This window comes from Oncorhynchus mykiss, chromosome 8, assembly GCF_057628025.1.
Source record: "Oncorhynchus mykiss isolate SJ-2025 chromosome 8, ASM5762802v1, whole genome shotgun sequence".
NCBI classification, from domain to species: Eukaryota; Metazoa; Chordata; class Actinopteri; order Salmoniformes; family Salmonidae; genus Oncorhynchus; species Oncorhynchus mykiss.
In genome coordinates, this window is record NC_143029.1 from 22,201,010 (window position 1) to 22,224,180 (window position 23,171).

Consider the following 23,171-nt stretch of genomic DNA (forward strand, 5'->3'; position numbering starts at 1 on the left):
TCCCCCATGTGGTGGAGACGTCCACAAATGCAACACATTCTCCTCTGTGAGAAGTAGAAACCCTGCCCTACCACTGTCTAACCATAGGAAGACATTACTCTGTCTCACCTGGCAGTGTCCCCGTCCTGTTCTCTCTCCCCCTCTCTCTCTGGTTGGAGTAGTGTTTGTAGTGAGCAGAGGAGGCTGCAGCAGTGATCTGTGTGTGTGAGCATGTGGGGCGCCAGGGTCCTGGTCCTCTCTGCCTCGTTAATGACACAGCACTGCAGGCCACACCCCAGCCAGCCAGCCCGGACTGATCAGATTAGAGTGTCCTTACAACAGCCCAAGCCTGGCAGGCAACCCAAATCTACCTCTTTACCCTCTTTTTCCCCATTCTGGCACTTCCGCTCCCCCTCTTTCCCCCCACCCTCCTCTCTTTCCTCCACTCTCTTCCTACCTCCTCTCTTTCCCCCACTCTCTCCCTACCTCCTCTCTTTCCCTCACTCTCTCCCTACCTCCTCTCTTTCCCCCACTCTCTCCCTACCTCCTCTCTTTCCCCCACTCTCTCCCTACCTCCTCTCTTTCCCCCACTCTCTCCCTACCTCCTCTCTTTCCCCCACTCTCTCCCTACCTCCTCTCTTTCCCCCACTCTCTCCCTACCTCCTCTCTTTCCACATCTCTTTTCGGCTCCCTCTCTCTGCAGCCAGAGTTAAATTAGAGCTAAACCTGCTGCACCCAGATGGCTCCTCCCCCTCCCGCCCACGTGGCATCTGTTTCCATGGCAGCGATGTGGTCAACTACGGGCTTAGAGTCACATCCCAACCCCAGGGAACGAATCTCTCTCTCACACACACACACACACACACAAACTAATACACCTTTGAGAAGGTCAGAATCCTGCAAAATGGAATTCAGCAGCACTGACTGAGCTGTAGAGATGGGTAGGATACCTGACAAGATATAGGTTTTGACTAAAGATTCAACTATCAGAAGATAGGTTGGTGTACTAAGGCCACAGGGTTCTAGACCAGAATGAGTAGCAGGTAGGCCATGGCTGGGTTAAATGGCACTCTATTCCCTTTAAAGTACATTGGTTTTCACCAGGACCCAGAGGGCTCTAATTAAAAGTAGTGCACTATATAGGGAATACGGCTCCAATAAGGATGCACATGTCATCGCTGGTGGCTGGCAGCGATGTGTAAACAGGAGGCTATGCTGTCATGGCCTGTTCAGAACACACCATTGTGCTGTTCAGTCAGGCAGCTGAGAGATGCATCCTGGGACTGATGACACTGGTTTCAGCCGGTCTCCGCTGCTTCCTGTCCCATTCACAGCCATTCCTGTCATCACCACTGGGATGAGCGAGCTAGCTTTCCAAATGTGTCTACATTCGTAGTGTACTGCAAGTGTGTGTGTGTGTGTGTCAAAGCCATGGGAAGTAAGGGGGGGGTTGAGGGTGCCGCAGCACCCCCTAAAAATAAATAACCCCCCCAGACCCATCTTGGTTGTAAAGATGGGGAGAGGTCTGTACGTAATGAGATGCTCTGATGTTTTGACACCACACTCCACAAAGCAGGTCCTACAGGCTCTAGTTTTATCTTATCTTGATTATTGTCCAGTCATATGGTCAAGTGCTGCAAAGAAATACCTAGTTAAGCTGCATCTGGCCCAGAACAGAGCGGCACGACTTACTATTCATTGTAAATCAGACGGCTAATATTAATACTATACATGCCAGTCTGTCTTGGCTAAGAGTTGAGGAGAGACTGACTGTCGCCATAGGTGTCGGCTAACGGGGATCTTTATAAATAAATAAAAACTATTCTCGCGGCCACGGTGTGTGTGCGTGTGTGTGCGCGTGTGTACGCGTGCGCCGGTGAGTGTGTGTGAGTGTATATGCTGGCGCCAACACCCCTCACCCCACCTACCCTGACTTGTGCCTGCCTCTCATCATTTGTCCGGGCCCTCCCTTGCCCATGCTGTGGTCGTAGCTGGGGTCCACAAACTTGAACACGTGGGAGGCGCCGAACTGCAGTGTGGCTCCGCTTCGCAGCACGGTGGTCTCGGTGACACGCTGGCCGTCCACGTAAGTCTCAGCCTCCAGACTGTGTGGTGTCACTGTCACCAAACCCTCCGTATGCATCAGTTTACAGTGGTGGGGCAGGATACCTGGACCAAACAGCTGGAGGAGAGGAGACACTCAGTATTACTAGACCTTTAGCTCAGATAACTAGCTGTCCAGTCTGCCATCGTAATTTACAGCTACATCAATGTAGCATGAGACAGACAGACAGACAAAGGGCAGGTCCTTACCTGGATGGAGCCGTCGTCTGTAGTGTCTGAGCCCACCTCGGTGACACTGTGCTGCAGGCGGTAGAGTTTCGGTTTGTCCCTGGAGTCTGAGCCGTCTATGGTGGAGACCAGGAGACAGTCAGTACTCACAATATGGAGGGACGCTCGCTCACTCACTCACTCACTCACCAACACATGACAGAGTCATACACTTCACACACAAAATACATAAGAGGGGAAATAGACATACAAAACCCTGTTGTCATAACTTCCAGTAGACCAGATAATCTGTGTATTTTGATTAGTAAAAACAGATTTTAGTAAAAGCAAAGCAGCAAATTAGTTAACAAGGGTGGGAAAAACATGTATCTTCTGAAAATCCTATGGGTTTTGCGAAAATCCTCACTTGCTATTGCTAAGCTCAATAATGTCTGGCAGGGGCCCTAAACGTGGCTTAGTGCAGTGGAGTTGACTTAAGGTCCCGTCCTAGATAGTGAGGCCCTTCTCTGATTGGCTGAGCCACTGATCAACAAAGCATTCAGGCCAGTAGCATTCAGTTGCCCACAGACACTGACCTAAGGTTTCCTTTCACCGAATTGTTATGGCGAGCATTTGGGGTGGAGAACCTGATCCTAGATCAATGAAAGGGAAACTTAGGGTCAACTCCTACCCGATCTCCTAACAACTAACCACTGATACAAGGTCAGATAGATATTTTGCCATCACAATAATGGTCAAAACTAGAATAACCAATAATCTTCAGGGTAGTCTGATCCTAGATCTGTACTTAAGGGCAGGTTTTACCACAAGTCAACTTCTATCCAGAGAAACACAGCAGTAGATGGGTGTGGTGGTGGAGAGGAGGAGAGGCGTGGGTGGTAGGTTTACCTTCGTGATGCCGATAGGTGTAGTAGCCATAGTGATTCCCCCTCCCTAGGTGAGCAGACATGCAGAGGCGGCAGCAGTAAGACACAGCAGTAAGACACAGCAGTAGGTTGTAGCGACAGACAGAACACACCACAGGAAGCCAGGAGAGAGAAGACACAGCATGGGGTGTAAATGTTGCACCAAGGAAAAAACGCAGAGCCCTTCTTCGCCTCACACACCCACAGTAATAATCACCAATCATTTTTTTTTTTTTTTTAAATCGCAGAATCCACACTAACACACACAGCCTTCACCTAAACCCCCAACACACCTTGAATCACTTTCCTGCAGAAAGAGCAGATAACCCTTGCCTGGGAGACACACTTTTGTGGCAGTGTAAGCAAACAGATTGCAAAATTGCAAATCTTTTAAGTACTAATCAAATCCCTGAGGTTAAAAATGGTTCTGAGAGACAGGGTTAGTGCACTGCATGGTTGGTCAGGGGAGCAGAGAGAGAGAGCGAGAGAGAAAGAGAGGGTCAGTGGAAACAGGCAGCTGTTAGGGCCAGCCCAGCAGTGAGGACTGACCATCATACTGGACCCAACACCTAGGCCAGGGATGGGCAACTTGTTGTCCGCACCTTTTGTAGGGGGAGGGGGACTCAGCCAGGGTCTCAACACTGGTGCAACTTTGAAACTTGTCAATTAGCCCATGTCAGCTATTTTTTGGAGGTGATTGGTAAGTTAGTCTATCGTCCAGCTATCTAAACTTGTAGTAAGCATGGTTAAATTACCCATGCCTCTTGATCAGTAGTTATATTAAAAACTGATAACATTCACCTCCACCCTAATTGGGGGGGGGGGGGGGGGGGTGTACCCAGACCCGAGCCACAGCGACTCCTAATGATGTGTTCCATGTTTTTTGTGGCCCCCACCCCCATCAAACCACCCCCATTCCTGACCAAGGAAGAACACGAGCAGCAGCTACTGTAGTCCTGAAAGCATTCTCTTGGTGGGGAAGGGAAGATACCTAGTCAGTTGTACAACTGAATGCATTCAACTGAAATGTGTCTTCAGCGAGTGGGAGAGAGAGGGTACAGTTAGGCTTGGGAAGTATACCGCATACTGGAGCATTTGGAAAAAGCAACGGGATGGTTTTTCAATACTATCAAAACTATTTATTTGAAGTAGAAGAAGTCAACCGATTATGATTTTTCAACGCTGATACCGAGGACCAAAATAAGCTGATACAGATACCGATTTACAAAAAAATGTATTTGTAATAATGACAATTACAACAATACTGAATGAACACTTATTTTAACTTAATATAATACATCAATAAAATAAATTTAGCCTCGACTAAAATGAAACATGTTCAATTTGGTTTAAATAATGTAATAACAAAGTGCTGGAGAAGAAAGTAAAAGTGAAATATGTGCCAAGTAAGAAAGCTAACGTTTAAGTTCCTTGCTCAGAACATGAGAACATATGAAAGCTGGTGGTTCCTTTTGACATGAGTCTTCAATATTCCCAGGTAAGAAGTTTTAGGTTGTAGTTATTATAGGAACTATAGGACAATTCCTCTCTATACGATTTGTATTTCATATACCTTTGACTATTGGATGTTCTTATAGGCACTTTAGTATTGCCAGTGTAACAGTATAGCTTCCGTCCCTCTCCTCGCCCCTACCTGGGCTCGAACCAGGAACACATCGACAACAGCCACCCTTGAAGCAGCGTTACCCATCGCTCCACAAAAGCCCCTCTGCAAGGGGAACAACCACTCCAAGTCTCAGAGCGAGTGACGTTTGAAACGCTATTAGCGCGCACTCCGCTAACGAGCTAGCCATTTCACATCAGTTACACCAGCCTAATCTCGGGAGTTGATAGGCTTGATGTCATAAACAGCTCAATGCTTGAAGCACAGCGACGAGCTGCTGGCAAAACGCACGAAAGTGCTGTTTGAATGAATGCTTACGAGCCTGCTGGTGCCTACCATCGCTCAGTCAGACTGCTCTATCAAATCATAGACTTAATTATAACATAATAACACACAGAAATACGAGCCTTAGGTCATTAATATGGTCGAATCCGGAAACTATCATCTCGAAAACAAGACGTTTATTCTTTCAGTGAAATACGGAAATGTTCCGTATTTTATCTAACGGGTGGCATCCATAAGTCTAAATGTTCCTGTTACATTGCACAACCTTCAATGTTATGTCATAATTACGTAAAATTCTGGCAAATTAGGCGGCCCAAACTGTTGCATAAACCCTGACTCTGCGTGCAATGAACGCAAGAGAAGTGACACAATTTCACCTGGTTAATTTTGCCACCGTTACTAGGCCATCTTTGAAAATAAGAATGTGTTCTTAACTGACTTGCCTAGTTAAATAAAAGGATAAATAAAGGTGTTAAAAAAATAAATAATAATTCGGCCAAATCGGTGTCCAAAAATACCTATTTCCGATTGTTAGGAAAACTTGAAATCGGCCCTAATTAATCGGCGAATCCGATTAAATTGGTTGACCTCTAATTTGAAGTTTTCAATAAATGTGAATATTTGTAGCCTTCTTAAGTTAATACCTGCAGTCAACTTGTGCAACTTCATTTCACCGGTCACATTATTTCACATGATGAAGTTTACCGTAGTTTACCGTAGTTTACAGTAGTTTACCGTAGTTTACAGTAGTTTACTGTAGTTTACCGTAGTTCCCCAGAACAGTTGAGCCAGTCACGTGTTTGTTTGTAAATAGCACAACGGGAGAAAGCGGGAGCTAGTCAGTCCATAGCGTTCTCTATCGGTGAGTCTCTGCTGTGCAGCTATGGATAATTTATCTGTACAGCAGCCATTTTTTCCCAGTGCTTCATAGTGTTTTTTTCCCCTCTGTTCTTTGGTGTACATATGCTGCTCTTCCTTCAGAAACGCATGCATCACAACTTTGTTCTTGTGCACAATTTGCCTCGTTCACTTTTGCTGTTAAATGTCCACACTCACCGAAAGTGATTCGGTAGCTACACTAGCTATGCTTGTAAAACTTTATGAGCTGGATTTGCCCATCTTGCAACTCGTTTAAGTTCGTTTTCGCTCATTAGCATTTAGCTAACAGCTTCTATGTGAGTTCACTATAAGTTGGGGCTAATTTTGTTAGCATTCTGGTAATAGAGGCCCAAAAGGGCTTTTCTTGCGTGTGCCGGTAATACCGTAAATCCCGGGATGAGAGAAGGACGGTATGACAATATGAAAATCTGGATACCGCCCAAGCTTAGGTACAGTCAACTTGGCAGGAGATGCTTCTAGGGCCCACCTCACTCCCCTTTCAGAAGAGTAGAAAGTTCAGGGCATCAGGTTTGGTCCATATTGCCTACCATGCCTCTACTGGTGTGTGAATGTCATTGCGCAATTACAGTGATTATACTGTTCTGTTAGCTATGTGAGTAGAATTAACTGTCGTCTTACATCCTGCAGTTCTGTACACGCCAGCATTTGGCGTCGGCTGGGAATGTGTGTGTGTGTTCTTGTTCAAGAGTGTGTATATGTGTCATATATATGTGATCTGCAGTGCGTGTGTGTATGACACACCTGGGCTGAGCTCCACCAGGTAAGGCAGTTTCTCTGGGGGTAGAGACCCATGCAGGGACATGTCCATGCCCTTCCCCCTGGGGCCCTTGTCCTCTGGCTTGCGACCCTTCTTTGGCACGTAGTCTGGAGGTCTCTTCTTCAGCTGGAATACTAGGTCTCCTGAAACAACACATGCATTATGACCCAGAGCTACCAGGAGAGGGCAGTATAGACAGGGGATTTCAGATTAAAACAATACAATCCTTACAGACAACGGACTATCCTCAACGCAACATGCAATTCATTAGGCCCAAATCTATGGATTTCACATGACTGGAAATACAGATATGCATCTGGGCACAGGTGTCATTTCTGGTCACAACTTGCAGACATGTTTACGTGCTGCTGTGCGTTTTGTTGCTAACCTTACTTTGCTACCTGACAACTTAACGGTTTTTACTTTTTAATTACCATTTATATTTTTTAGTTATTTCCCCTCACTCAACTTTTTTTTTTTTTTTTCATACAAATTTTTCACTCCGGACGCTTTATCTGGACTTGGTTCGTCAGGACTTCCACCAGCCGAAGCTAAGTAGTAACATTAACATGATGCCTTCTAATTGCAGTCGCTGTACTCATAATATACAGGAGAACGATCGCCTTACGGTGAGGATAGCTGTGCTACAAGCCCAGCTTCAGACGCAATCGTTAGGCAAGGGTAATTTCAGTGTAGGAAAGGATGAAACAGCGTCTGTGCCACCAGTAAGTACAGATAGTAGTATAAATCCCTTCGCACAGTCCCCGCAGCCGGACAACTTTCTCACGGTTTCTGGAGGGAAATGCTGTAGGAATGCTCAACCGGTGTCGCTCATTCAGCCGACAGAAACTTTCAACTGGCTCTCCCCATTAAGCAGCAAGTCGGAATCACAGGACGAGCCTTCTCTGGTCTCTACTTCTCCCGTTACGGGGTCTGAGACGCCGAAGCCTCCCACCATTAGCTCTGACTAATGTAAAACCCTAGTCATTGGCGACTCCATTACCCGCAGTATTAGACTTAAAACAAATCATCCAGTGATCATACACTGTTTACCGGGGGGCAGGGCTACCGACGTTAAGGCTCATCTGACGATCGTACTGGCTAAAGCTAAAACTGGCGAGTGTAGAGAGTATAGGTGTAGTCTGGCCCAGGAGTGTGAAGGTGAACGGAAAGGCACTGGAGCAACGAACCACCCTTGCTGTCTCTGCCTGGCCGGTTCCCCTCTCTCCACTGGGATTCTCTGCCTCTAACCCTATTACAGGGGCTGAGTCACTGGCTTAATGGTGCTCTTCCATGCTGTCCCTAGGAGGGGTGCAACACTTGAGTGGGTTGAGTCACTGACGTGGTATTCCTGTCTGGGTTGGCGCCCCACCTTGGGTTGTGCCGTGGCGGAGATCTTTGTGGCCTATACTCGGCCTTGTCTCAGGATGGTAAGTTGGTGGTTGAAGATATCCCTCTAGTGGTGTGGGGGCTGTGCTTTGACAAAGTGGGTGGGGTTATATCCTGCCTGTTTGGAACTGTCCGAGGGTATCATCGGATGGGGCCACAGTGTCTCCTGATCCCTCCTGTCTCAGCCTCCAGTATTTATGCTGCAGTAGTTTATGTGTCGGGGGGGCTAGGGTCAGTTTGTTATATCTGAAGTATTTCTCCTGTCTTATCCAGTGTCCTGTGTGAATTTAAGTATGCTCTAATTCCCTCTTTCTTTCTCGGAGGACCTGAGCCCTAGGACCATGCCTCAGGACTACCTGACATGATGACTCCTTGCTGTCCCCAGTCCACCTGGCTTTGCTGCTGCTCCAGTTTCAACTGTTCTGCCTGCGGCTATGGAACCCTGACCTGTTCACCGGACGTGCTACCTGTCCCAGAACTGCTGTTTTCAACTCTCTAGAGGCAGCAGGAGCGGTAGAGGTGCTGACCTGTTGCACCCTCGACAACTACTGTGATAATTATTATTTGACCATGCTGGTCAGACCCACCAGATCCACCCAGCACAGCTAGAAGAAGACTGGCCACCCCTCATAGCCTGGTTCCTCTCTCGGTTTCTTCCTAGGTTTTGGCCTTTCTAGGGAGGTTTTCCTAGTCACCGTGCTTCTACACCTGCATTGCTTGCGGTTTGGAGTTTTAGGCTGGGTTTCTGTACAGCACTTTGAGATAGCAGCTGATCTAAGGCTATATAAATACATTTGATTTGAGATAACGGGCCTCAGGATCTCGATGTTATTTTTATGCATTCAAATTGTCAATCAATCAAATGCAATGTTGTTGTCCGTAGCTTATGACCTTCTATTGTCCCCAGCACAAGGTGCAACTGTGTAACAATCATGCTGTTTAATCAGCCTCTTGATATGCCGCCACACCTGTCAGGTGGATGGATTAGCTTGTCAAAGGAAAAATGCTCACTAACAGGAATGTAAACAAATTTGTACACAAAATTTAACAAAAAGAAAGTTTTTACTCATAGAACATTTCTGGGATCTTTTATTTCAGCTCATGAAACCAACACTTTACATGTTGTGTTTCTATTTTTGTTCAGTGTAGATTCACTATTAGTTAAAATGAGCTTTTGGCTGTGTATAAATCATGCAATGCTGTCAATGGAAGAGGTGCTGTAAAACTTCAGATACAAGCAGGATCTGAATCTATGATTGGGCCCGTAGTGCTATGGTGTCCTACCTCTGTCATTGGGCCAGTCTCTGAAGATCTGAAGAGGACACTCTGTATCATCCAGGATGATCTCCTTCCCAGACTTGTCATCTGTGTGCTGCAGAACCACAAAACCACACCCATGAAACAACCACACATTCCACAGCAAATTCCAAATCAACCAAACAATAATTCACATAGAATACCTCAATGCTCAATTATAATGTATATAGGGGCCATAAAAGATGTGTACCAAACCAGCCTTTATAACATGATTACTGCACCTAAGAATGCTCCAGTTCCTCATGCTCCAGACATAACCTCTCTCCCTCCTACTCTCCACTCACTCTGGCTGTAGTGATGACCTGTCCAACACAAGACGCTGGCGAGGCAAATGTCCATGTCTGATTGGAGCATTTGAAATGTTTCCTTTTTTAATGACTCGGATGTATAAATGAGAGGCGGATGGTGGAGGGACTGAAGGGGGAGGGACTGCTTTAATGTGATTGGCTGTGACCGAGGCCGGGATGTGAGGTGGCGAAGGTTGGCGCTGAAGCATGGAGATGTTTGTCACACGATGACAGGCGATATTAGGCCAGCCATGGTGCTGCTGCTCTGCTATCCCTACCCTGCAACCACACACACACACACACACACACACACACACACATCTGCTGGCCTGGCACTTTGGAGAAATGCAATTCAATTACTATCAAACAAAGGCCTGTGCCAACAGACCCCTTCATGCTTTAATCTGTCAGACCACAGGGAGGAGTGTGGCCGGCCAGATGGGAGATACGGAGAGAGAGACGGATGAAGGGAAGGAGAGAGGGAGTGAGAGTCACACACACACATACACAGAGACAGAGAGTGCAGCCGGCTGATGAAATACTGTATGTAGGGTTTAAATAGGACCTAGGCCAGTTACCGCAGAAACATTAAATCAGCTTAAAATGTGGCCCGGCAACACCCACCCTGTCCTCTAGTTCACCCCGGAGACAAATGGAGGGGAAATCGAGCAAACATTCATTTGTTACTCACACCTCCATTTTCTAAATAGGACAGCATGGCGGCTCGGGGGTGTGTATTACACAAGGGTGACCTAAGCTCCTCTTGTGAGGCATATATACAGTGCCTCACAAGCCTACCCATAACATGATGCAGACATGACTATGCTTGAAAATATGGAAAGTGGTACTCAGTAATGTGTTGTATTTGCCACAAACACACCACTTTGTATTCAGGACAAAAAGTTAATTGCTTTGCAGTATGACTTTAGTGCCTTGCTGCAAACAGAATGCATATTTTATTTATTTTTTAAATTCTGTACAGGCTTCCTTCTTTTTACTGTCAAATTAGGTTAGTATTGTGGAGTAACTACAATTTTGTCAATCGATCCTCAGTTTTCTCCTATCACAGCCATTCAATTCTGTAACTGTTTTAAAGTCACCATTGGCTTCATGGGGAAATCCCTGCGTGGTTTCCTTCCTTTCCGGCAACTGAGATGGAAGGACACCTGTATCTTTGTAGTGACAGGGTGTATTGATACACCATCCAAAGTGTAATTAATAACTTCACCAAGCTCAAAAGGGATATTCAATGTCAGCTTTTTTTCAATTTTTACCCATCTACAAATAGGTGCCCTTCTTTGCGAGGCATTGGAAAACCTCCTTGGTCTTCGTGGTTGAATCTGTGCTTGAAATTCTCTGCTCGACTGATGCACCTTACAGATAATTGTATGTGTGGGGTACAGAGATGAGGTAGTCATTCATGCAACTTATTATGTGACTTTACCACGTTGTCACTCCTGAACTGGCTTGCCATGACAAAGGGGTTGAACACTAATTGACTGAAGATATTTTAGCTTTTCATTTTTGATTCATTTGTAAAAAAAAAAACATAATTACACATTGACATTATGGGGTTTAGTTTGTAGGCCAGTGACAAACAACCCCATGAATCCATTTTAAATTCAGATCATAACAAGAACATGTGGAAAAGGTCAAGGGGTGCAAACACTTTCTGAAGACACTATACAAACGTTTCACTTTTGTGAACTGTGCTCCCAAACTAAGAGTGTTCCCTGTAAAACTCTGACCACAAGTGGGTGCGTGATTTGATGATGCTATAAAACTAGAGATACAAGGTGAGAAAGGTGAGTCTGTCATATTGTATAACTGTGTACAGCAGTTGTATTCCAATTTAAGCTGGTACACCATTTTTTCTTTCAGAATTTCTGAGGACCCCATCCCACCCCAAAGCTAACGACACAACCTTAAAAATCACTATATTTATTTTTAAGTCAACAAATAACCTTCATTACATTTAAATCTCTTATCAAAATGAAAAGAAACCCAAATAATAAATGTAATAAAATTGTATTTTTCACATTCTTACTCAAAAAGATGTGTATATTGTCCTATACAATAATGTGTACTCACTGTTCTGTTCAATTTCTTTTTTATTGTTTATTTTGATGACCCCACTAGGGGCCACGACCTCGACTTTGAATACCACTGGTGTACAGTAATATCTAGAGCAGGGTATTGACCTCTTACCCAACGAGGTCCGGAGCCTGCTGGTTTTCTGTTCTACCTAATAATTAATTGCCCACACCTAGTGTTCCAGGTCTAAATCAGCCCCTGATTAGAGGGAAACAAAAATGCAGTGGAACTGGCTTCGAGGTCCAGAGTTTAGTTTGAGGGATCTAGAAGCTTGGTAGGTGAGGCTAATATGGAGGAGTGATCACCAACCCTGGTCCTGGTGAGCTACATGGTGTGCAAGGATTTTGTACCAACACTAACAACCCTGATTTAACTAATAAACTGCTCATCTAGGGTGTGAAGAGCTGAATCAGGTTGGTGCTGGGTTGGAAGAAAGGCCCAAACCCGCTATAACTCTTCAGGCCCAAGGTTGGCTTCTAATGGGGCAGAGTAACGTCTAGTTGTGTTTGGAATGGAGTGGTGTGCTGACTCTTACCCTGGCAATGCAGTACTCCCGGGGGTTCTCCTTCTCCAGGCCGTACTTCTCCAGGGCCTCCACCACAGCAAAGTCTGCCATGTCTGTCATGGACAGCAAGATGGTCTTATAGGGGATATTGGGTTTCAGACTGTCTGCATAGATCCTCAACGTCCCCCCTAAGAGACAGAGACAGGACACTCGCACGTGTGAGCATATTCCTTGGATTATGCTAATCTATTAGAGATATTTTACTTTCCATTGTGGGAATATTCCATATAGCAGTATTTCTCCCAATCAGCACTCTGACACACACACTTTATTTTTTATCTTTCCCTCTCAGACTAAGCACTGGCTCTGAGTTGAGTTAAAAGACAGGGCTGTAGGGCTAAACTGCTGGCCTATTTTACACAGGGCTTTATCCTCTGGACTGGGATGAGATAGAGAGGAAATATGAGAAGGAACTGGGATAAAGGTTTATATCTGTGCCAGAGAGGGGTATTTAGCTGGGAGTGAAGAGGCTGACCAGACCAGAGGGCTAAGGCATCCCGATTACATAACCTCAGAGATCTGGGCAACATAACCTCGGAGGTCTGGGCAACATAACCTCGGAGGTCTGGGCAACATAACCTCGGAGGTCTGGGCAACATAACCTCGGAGGTCTGGGCAACATAACCTCGGAGGTCTGGGCAACATAACCTCGGAGGTCTGGGTAACATAACCTCTGAGGTCTGGGTAAAGAAGTGTCAGGAGGTAGAAAGTTGCCCCGAACCACAGATCTAGGGATTAGATTACCCTAGATTCAAGACAATCTTTTTACTTATTCTAAACACTACGAGATGAATGCCTTTTTAACAACAGTTATGCCACCATAACCACTTGACCAAAAAAGTTCTGGGATGCAGAGGTCAGGCGGACCAATTCTTTTTTTTACACGTCACTAACTATGGGAGAAGAAAAAAAACTTCTGCGGCCGTTTTTGGTGTTGCAGCTTGCTGTTCCTGCATTGGTTGGCAGAGGGCTGTAAGCCACAGGGAACAAGATGTGAGGACTGGCAGTACCAGACAGTGTGTGGTGTTCACAGAGGACATTGGCTAAAGCGGGTTAGAGTGGACCTCTGCTCTGACTGATCCAGGACTTATGTAATTACAGTATGGTGACAGGGTGTTCTCTACTGGTCATAGACGGGACACGACAAGAACCAGAGACAATGGCTTTTGGACTTCACCCTGACACACACGCTCGGCTCTCACGCTCGGCTCTCACACTCGTGTCCTCACACCGCTAGTCTGTTCAAATAAAAGATGAATAACACATTGTAAGTTTTTAATTGACAGACAGTCCCAGGGTGAGTGTACCCGAGTCTGGCCTGCCGTCGCTGCTGCGGAACTCCTGCATCCTCTTCTCCAGTTTCTGCTGCCGCCTCCTCTTCATCACCACCTCAGGGTTGGAGATGGTCCGGGTGAAGCTGTTCTCCGGCATGTCCTTGTACACCTCCGCCGCCAGTCTGGAGTTCTCACTGGAGGAGCAGGAGAAATACATTCAGAAGTGCTCCTTGGCTCCATTTGCTTTACCATGCATGTTAATATACTATCAGGTGGATGTGGGGACGTTCTTCATCAATTATATAATTTTCAACCAGCAAGACTAAGTAAGTAAATATTATATAAAGCGTGTGACATTGCCCTCCTTACCCATCTTCTCTGCTCAGTGCTTGCTCATCTCCGTCAGAAATGTGAGCCTCCTTCTCTCGTTTCTTCTCCTTCTTCTTCTCTTTCTTGGACAGTGTCCGTTTGAAGTTCTGGATTACTCCCTCCTTCTCCCTCTCCGGCCCGTTGCTCTGCGCCTTCTATGGTGAGAAAGGGCACGAAAGAAAGAGAAAGAGTGAAAGAGTGAAAGAGTGAGAGCAAAAGAGCGCAAGCAGTTACGATGGGAGAGGGTGTGAGGTTTGTTATTAAGGCAGTTCACTTAGTCTAATTGTGTCATTTAGGTGATCTGTGGTATTAGGAACTGGCTGGCTGGCTGGAAGGTTGGCTGAGGGCTATGTAGGATTCAGTGACCCAGGGCCTCCACACAGAGGGAAGTACTGGGGCCTACCTAACACCTAGAGTCTGAGGCCTGGGCACCACTCTGCCAGCTAGTCGATTCAGCTGACAGACAAAAAACAACATGGCCAGAGTTCAATCAAACTGGCAGTCCCACACATACTTAAGACTGGCGTTTATAATGCTGCATATGTAAACAGAATAATAACCAGCTGACAAAGGATTTCATTGCTTTGGCGGCAGTAGTTTCGTTTGGCCATTTCACAAAAAGCAGGCTGAAAAGTCAAAGCCTAATGTGAACTGACAGAGGCATAGACTTGGCCATAGAAAGCAGAGAGAGAGAGAGCGCGAGAGAGCGGGCCTTTTCAGAAGGGATCAGTCAGAGTCTAAATCCCCATAAAGCATTAGATGTGTTAAAGCAATCCAGTGTTCCAGGCCTGCCCTGTCAAACGGCTGAGCAGGGGACGCTTCTGATAGGACTGACTCTCTTTCCACTTCCCAGAAGCACTCCAGATGTCCTAGTGTGGTTAAAACACTCCAGACACTTCTAATGTCCTAGTGTGGTTAAAACACTCCAGATGTCCTAGTGTGGTTAAAACACTTCTGATGTCCTAGTGTGGTTAAAACACTTCTGATGTCCTAGTGTGGTTAAAACACTTCTGATGTCCTAGTGTGGTTAAAACACTTCTGATGTCCTAGTGTGGTTAAAAGACTTCTGATGTCCTAGTGTGGTTAAAAGACTTCTGATGTCCTAGTGTGGTTAAAACACTTCTGATGTCCTAATGTGGTTAAAACACTTCTGATGTCCTAGTGTGGTTAAAACACTTCTGATGTCCTAGTGTGGTTAACACACTCCAGACACTTCTGATGTCCTTGTGTGGTTAAAACACTCCAGATGTCCTAGAGTGGTTAACACACTCCAGACACTTCTGATGTCCTAGTGTGGTTAAAACACTGCAGCCTAACAACACTTTAGGGAGTCCTCCTAGTAGCAGATACTTTTAGGAGAGGGTGTGGTTTCAGATCTGGTCCTCCTGCTATGACCGGACTTACACACCATTTCAGTCTGGGTAAGATAATCGGGCTTGTGTGTGTGTGTGTGTGTGTGTGTGTGTGTGTGTGTGTGAGAGAGAGACTGAGTGTGTGTACACAAACATGTGTATATTTTAGAGCTCTTTACTGCTCTCCTGGGCAGGGGAGGTTAAACTCTCACTAATCAGTGTAGCCACCTGTACCAGAAGATTACGCACATAACGCAATCATACATCTCAAAACACACCCAGACACTACTGCATTTTAACACACATCTCAAAACACACCCAGACACTACTGCCTTTTAACTAGAGCCAGGGGGGAGAAGCATTTATTTGTCTGAGGAAATGGAAGCGAGGCTTGGGGCGCTGAGGTACTTGAAGTCAAGTGCTCCACTATAAAAAAAACATTTGCATCTCTCTGGGGTGCTAAAGAGCACTAAAAAGGTCTCGGAGCAGGAGGCACTTCATTGCATCAGAGCCAAGATGGACATAAACACACTGAACAGTCAGTCCCATTGAACAGCCTCTAATGAAATATAGACTAACAAGATCATAGCGGTGAACTTGATGGTTGGGTATTTAGTTACAGTGCTACAGAGTAACGTGATAGTGTTATCATGACAGAGGTCCTGCTGTGCAGCAGTTGGAGTAGTTTTACTGAGGGCCACATCTAAGACTTGCCTCGATCCACTCTTTTTCAACAGTGTTACGCAAATTCACAGGAATCCGCAAACCTCGGCATATAGCGCACTACTTGGTTTAGCTGAAGCAGAAACAGACTGGAAGCCAGGCTAGCCTAAGGCTGATCTGCCTCTTGATGTTGTTGTTGACACTCACCTTGGGGATGATGTCGTTCTCATTCTTGAGGACGAAACGTCCCTCGCGGTCATCTTTGTTCCAGTTGAGCTGCACAACCAGTGGCTTCTCATCCAGGTCCAGCTTCCGTTCTTCTGCCAGAGAGGGTGGAGTCTACCACTTAACACACTGTTAACCCACCAGTTTGCCTATACCCCTATACAGCCAGCTAGCTAGCTCTGGGCTATATATTAACATAGATAAACATGGATTAGGATAAGTTTAAGATAAAGTGTTAATGATTTACATAATGTGGTAGCACTGCAGTTTATAAATATTACTATATAAGAAGCTGGTCTAAATTAGCTTTCATGACCGCTGCTAGTGGAAAACCACACAACTGTGCTATGCAGGCACACACGTACATGCTCTGCCTATCTCTCCGTATGATGAGTGTTCAAAGCCTGAACTGCGGGCTGTTGATCTCAAGTTCACATTAAGCACCATGGGAGTTGGATACCGCTCTCCTGTTTTTGCCCTACTGCAGGCTAACAGTGTTTGTCTAGTAACCCCAACAGAGTAGCTAACGCAAAGCAGATTGTCAAACCACATACCCAAACAACCCTCTTCAATACCCTTGGTCTAAGCTACTTTACTACAGAGCCACCCTACAAATCCACACCCATCCATCCACATATCCGACCATCGAACCACCCACCCCCACACTTACCCCCGCTGACATGGACCTCGTAGAGGGAGTATTTGGGCGAGGAGAGCATCCTCATGTCGGGCCGGAACTTCTCGGCCAGCGTCTCGATGACATCCTGAGTGGTGGCCGTGGAGGACACGCGGATACACTTGGTGGCAAAGTTCCCTGCTACGCGGTCCTGGAAGTAGAAACGCATCACGCCGTGGAACTCCAAGTCCTGGAGAGAGGGAAGAGGAGAGAAAGGGCGAGGTGAGGGTCTGTCCTTTACTTCAGAACTGGTGACGACCTAAGGGTCAAGTTTGGGATTTTCTTTCCTTCTCTCAAACACTCCATGCAACACTGCCTTCACATCTTGAACCCCCCCAGGTTAGGCCAATCACAAAGCTAGTCAAACGTACAGGCCACTTCGCTCTCACTCACTGTCCGATAGAAAAGTATGAACAAACACTGCAGCAACTGTAGAAGGCATCAACTCAACTTCCTGGTTAGGAGAGTAAGCCTAAACCCCTGCTCTCATCTTCTCCTTGCACTGTGAAGTCTGGAGCAGCAGTCTTGTTTTAACATAGCCTTACTTTGACAGCAGTAAGCTGTGGATGATATTTGAGCGAGAAGAATACATTTCTCTGGGACAAGAGAAAAGAGGACAAGTAGCCCAGGGATAACTGAGGACAGTAGCCCAGGGATAACTGAGGACAGTAGCCCAGGGATAACTGTCCCTGTTCCTAACCCCACGGGGAGCTAAGGGAAGAAGAGCCTGGAGGAACCTGCTCTCCTTCGTTTCAGTACAATAGACAGGCAGGCACTTCATACTGTAGCTCTTCCAAGCTACAGTGATTGTGTCTGAGGAATACGAGCTTAGCCAGGAAAGCGATAACGGTCAAGTCTAACACCAGAACACCCTTCAATAATCATATCATACAGAGCTCATTACCAACCACACCCAGACACTACTCCTGACCCTGTCATGTCTCAGACAGACTGCCCATTGTCTCCCACAGGTAACTATGTGAGTTGCAACTATCAACGGCGTGCCTGTCATTTCCAGCTAAACCAGCCTTCTGTAGAGAGTTATAGAGGATGTAAGCTGGTGGTACCTCCAGTGAGTTAATTATAAAAAGGGGCTTAGAAGGGATTCAGGGTCAGGACTGTATGTGTGTATGTGTGTGTGTAACAGCCAGCTCAGGTGCAGGCCCTGAAGGTAGATGACAAAGCAGACTATACACTCCAGCGCTCATCTCAGTCTGTTCAGCTAGAGACAGAAATAGCCTGCTTGACCACACAGGACCTTGTTGTGAGTACTGCACACTACAGGTGATGCCAGGGGCAACACACAACCACATGATATTTATCCCTAAACAATAAAACCCATGTGATTGTCTTCCCCTGGGCAGTCCAGTATTACATGTCCTCTGTCTCCATTCCCTCAGAGTGACATCAGCCTAACCCCAGGGACTCATGGACCAGAATCACTCATTCTCGGCCAATGACAGCGGGAGGAATGAATGAAGTCGCACCAACCAGAACGATGGATTCAGTAGCGTCACTGTGCGTTTCCTTACCTCCGAGAAAACTTCTTCCTAAAATTACTGCTCAATATGGTGTGTGTGTGTGAGAAAGAGAGAAAAAGAGAGGTGTGTGTGTGTGTAAGAGAGGGATATAGAGAAAGAGTCCCACAAAGACCGCTACAGTGCGTTAGGAAAGTATTCAGACCCCATTCACTGATTCCACATAGTTACGTTACAGCCGTATCATGAAATGTATAAAATAAAATAAATTCCCTTCAATCTACACACAATACCTCATAGTGACAAAGCAAAAACAGATTTTTTTTTCTGCAAATGTATAAAAAAAATGTACAACTGAAATATCACAGTTTCATAGGTATTCAGACCATTTCATCAAATCAAATGTTATTTGTCACGTGTCAAATACAGTGGAGAGAACAAGTATTTGATACACTGCCGATTTTGTAGGTTTTCCTACTTACAAAGCATGTAGAGGTCTGTCATTTTTATCATAGGTACACTTCAACTGTGAGAGACGGAATCTAAAACAAAAATCCAGAAAAAAAAAATCATACAATATGGTTAAGTAATTAATTTGCATTTTATTGCATGACATAAGTATTTGATACATCAGAAAAACAGAACTTAATATTTGGTACAGAAACCTTTCTTTGCAATTACAGAGATCAAACGTTTCCTGTAGTTCTTGACCAGATTTGCACACACTGCAGCAGGGATTTTGGCCCACACCTCCATACAGACATTCTCCAGATCCTACGGGTTTCGGGGCTGTCGCTGGGCAATACGGACTTTCAGCTCCCTCCAAAGATTTTCTATTGGGTTCAGGTCTGGAGACTGGCTAGGCCACCTTGAGATACTTCTTACAGAGCCACTCCTTAGTTGCCCTGGCTGTGTGTTTCAGGTCATTGTCATGCTGGAAAACCCAGCCACGACCCATCTTCAATGCTCTTACTAAGGGAAGGAGGTTGTTGGCCAAGATCTCGCGATACATGGACCCATCCGTCCTCCCCTCAATACGGTACAGTCGTCCTGTCCTCTTTGCAGAAAAGCATCCCCAAAGAATGATGTTTCCACCTCCATGCTTCACGGTTGGGATGGTGTTCTTGGGGTTGTACTCCTCCTCCTTCCTCCAAACAAGACGAGTGGAGTTTAGACCAAAAAGCTCAATTTTTGTCTCATCAGACAACATGACCTACTCCCATTCCTCCTCTGGATCATCCAGATGGTCATTGGCAAACTTCAGACGGGACATGCGCTGGCTTGAGCAGGGGGACCTTGCGTGCTCCTCAGGATTTTAATCCTGTGTTACTAATGGTTTTCTTTGAGACTGTGGTCCCAGCTCTCTTCAGGTCATTGGCCAGGTCCTGCCATGTAGTTCGGGGCTGATCCCTCACTTTACTCATGATCATTGATGCCCCACGAGATGAGATCTTGTATGGAGTCCCAGACCGAGGGTGATTGACCGTCATCTTGAACGTCTTCCATTTTCTAATAATTGCACCAACAGTTGTTGCCTTCTCACCAAGCTGCTTGGATATTGTCCTGTAGCCCATCAAATACTTATGTCATGCAATAAAATGCAAATTTATTAATTACAAATCACACAATGTGATTTTCTGGATTTTTGTTTTGGATTCCGTCTCTCACTGTTGAAGTGTACCTATGATAAAAAAATACAGACCTCTACATGCTTTGTAAGTAGGAAAACCTACAAAATTGGCAGTGTATCAAATACTTGTTCTCCCCACTGTACAACAGGTGACCTTAATGAAATGCTTACTTACAAGCCCCTTAACAAACAATGCAGTTTGTGTTAACAATGTGTAAAAAAAAAAAACTTTTAAAAAAACGAACAAATAATTAAAGAGCAGCAGTAAAATAAGAATAGCGAGGCTATATACAGTGGGTGTCAGCACTTTGTTGAAGCACCTTTGACAGCGATTACAGCCTCGAGTCTTTTTGTGTATGACGCTACAAGCTTGACACACTTGTCTCGAAGCCACTCTTGTGTTGTCTTGGCTGTTTGCTTAGGGACGTTGTAATGTCGGAAGTTGAACCTTCACCCCAGTTGGAGGTCCTGAGCGCTCTGGAGCAGGGTTTCATCGTGGATCTCTCTGTACTTTTCTCTGTTCATCTTTCCCTCGATCCTGACTAGTCTCCCAGTCCCTGCCGCTGAATAACATCCCCACAGCATGATGCTGCCACCACCATGCTTCACCGTAGGGATGGTGCCAGGTGACCTCAATCCTAACCTGTGACTGGGGGGGGTCATCTATGGTTCATTTACAGAACCAGACTAGTCCAACTAGACACCTGGGAGAGCTCAGCTCACACACATCCTCCTATTTCAGGAAACCTGCCTCCTGAGTCATGAAGAATCCCATCCACACACACACTAACCATGCAGACAAACACATGTACCCAGAGGATATTTCTTTGAAGGTAGTGGACTTGACAAAGAGAAGGGTGAGAAGACAGATGAGGTAAGACACTACTCTGTGTGTGTGTCTGTAGTCTGCATGGTTACCGTGTACAGCTATGGACAGGACCTCGGAACTATGAGATACCCAGCTAGCTCACATCCACCCCAGGACTGCCTCCACAGACAGTCTCCCACTCTTTGCTCATCTGACTAGTCTCCCTCTGACAGAGGCCTGGCCTGAGCCGCTTAGAGGTGATAAATCAGCTTCACTCCAATACAGCTCCTTTCATCCCTATACCCGCTTCACATTCCAAAATTCCTCCCTGCCTCCTCAGGCACAGCGTCAGTCTGATGATATATATCCCCCACATCCCTCTGTCCTGGGGCAGAAATATTGCTGCTGTCATCCCCACCCAGCCTTATGAAAATTCATGTGGAGGAGAGAGATATTATTAAAGAGTGGAATGGGGGATATTAGAGGGGAACTTAAACCATAGCTGATATGGCCAGGGAGGCTCTCTGGACATGGATGGTGGTAAAATCAGAGCCTTGTCTATAGTCCAGGAAAATATGGACGGACAGCAGAACAGACTGATGGGTTTGAGAGACCGTGCTGAAGTTATTATCGTGATGGGCCAGTCTACTTCACATACAGTCTGACTGACATCAATCTACTAGCATCAATGCAGTCAATATGCTAGAACTTTAATGAACAGCTCCATTCACCTCAGTAAAGCCTCTTTAAATAAATAATTGGAAGTCTTTTGAAAAGTAGTATGAGAATTCCAACAAGCAAAAGAAGATACATTACTATTTTTGTAATAGTAAATAACTTTTCACAACGTCAGTTCTTTCCAATTCAAGTATACAACATGCAGTTGCCCATCAGCCCAGCAGGTGGCACTGCCATGTCACAGTACACTAACTGTAACAAAGCAGTACTCCCAACGCTCATCACTCCATGATGATATCGTGATGTAAACAATCCCATAACAAATTCAGTCCACCCTGACTCCACCTGCCTATACCGTTCAGTACCCCTGAGACGAGAGCAGAGGAGTAAAGGCACTTCCATCAGCACTGGTTCAAGTTAAAAATCTCTCCCTCTGTCTACCTCTGGACCAGATGCAGGCTCACTAGTGGGCCAATGAATGTACATCTGGGGTTTTATCTCTAGTTAAACAGTGTAGACAGAGACCAGCTTTATAAAGGCTATATGATCATCTCTATTTATAAACAGTGTAGACAGAGACCAGCTTTATAACGGCTATATGATCATCTCTAGTTATAAACAATGTAGACAGAGACCAGCTTTATAAAGGCTATATGATCATCTCTAGTTATAAACAATGTAGACAGAGACCAGCTTTATAAAGGCTATATGATCATCTCTAGTTATAAACAATGTCGATAGAGACCAGCTTTATAAAGGCTATATGATCATCTCTAGTTATAAACAATGTAGACAGAGACCAGCTTTATAAAGGCTATATGATCATCTCTAGTTATAAACAATGTAGACAGAGACCAGCTTTATAACGGCTATATTACTTCACTTGCTGTGGCAATGTATACATGTATGGTTCCCATGCCAATAAAGGCCTTTAAATTGAATTGACTGATTAGTTGCCGTACTTTCGAGAACACAAACACTCGCATCTTCCATAGCGAGCTAGCGAGGGACGGGGAGAGGGGAAGCTCACATCATAGGCAGGTCCGCCGCCAGGACAGCCAGTCAGAACCGTGCACTAGGACTATATGCAATCAAAAGTTGTATATCACAATGGAATGCTGTATCTCACAATTTATTGGCTTGCAATGTCTCGCAACTTCGTTAAAGCAGGACCTATCATCAATGAATAGGCTACGATATTCTACACGCAACTGACCAAAGACTGAACACACGCTGGCATCATTAGCGAAGATAAAGAGCCGTCGAGCCAGCGCGAGGCTGTATTGCATTAGTGGAAACCAAGACTGTTCTCAGGGCAGGTATGCCAGTTTTGACTAGCAGAAGTGACTTTTCGTAGCAGGTTAGGAGAATTAGTAATGTAAGGGAAAGGTTAGCTAAAATTGTCCCAGATAACACGACAACCAGGCCTGCCCTGAGAACTGTCTTGGTTTCCACTAATGCAACGCTGCCAGTGCAAGGGAGAGAGGGGATGGGGCAGGCAGAGAGAGAACCGTGGTGCACGTCTTGGTAATCTGTATCCTTTTTGAGCGCCTCGCAAATTCACTAAAAGTAGCCTAAAGTTCGCCTCTGGTTTTATTTAAATTTCACAAATTTCATATCCCAT

The 23,171-nt window shown here is 45.6% G+C and overlaps 1 protein-coding gene across 46 annotated transcripts in view; it reads right to left on the minus strand.

Moving 5' to 3' along the window:
• The window catches only part of afdna (afadin, adherens junction formation factor a), a 132,325-nt gene that overhangs the window by 43,422 nt on the left and 65,732 nt on the right, over positions 1-23,171 (minus strand). For 19 of the 46 annotated variants that reach the window (XM_090242930.1, XM_090242913.1, XM_090242904.1 and 16 more), the window contains exons 2-11: positions 16,948-17,143; positions 16,260-16,372; positions 14,038-14,192; positions 13,702-13,862; positions 12,365-12,522; positions 9,416-9,503; positions 6,727-6,885; positions 3,160-3,204; positions 2,293-2,387; positions 1,908-2,161 (exon numbers count right to left, since the gene is read on the minus strand). In XM_090242930.1, the coding sequence (XP_090099056.1) occupies positions 1,908-2,161; positions 2,293-2,387; positions 3,160-3,204; positions 6,727-6,885; positions 9,416-9,503; positions 12,365-12,522; positions 13,702-13,862; positions 14,038-14,192; positions 16,260-16,372; positions 16,948-17,143 (1,424 nt within the window). The remainder of the gene's footprint in view (positions 1-1,907; positions 2,162-2,292; positions 2,388-3,159; positions 3,205-6,726; positions 6,886-9,415; positions 9,504-12,364; positions 12,523-13,701; positions 13,863-14,037; positions 14,193-16,259; positions 16,373-16,947; positions 17,144-23,171) is intronic. The other 27 variants (XM_090242933.1, XM_021611946.3, XM_090242916.1 and 24 more) reach the window with 3 other exon arrangements.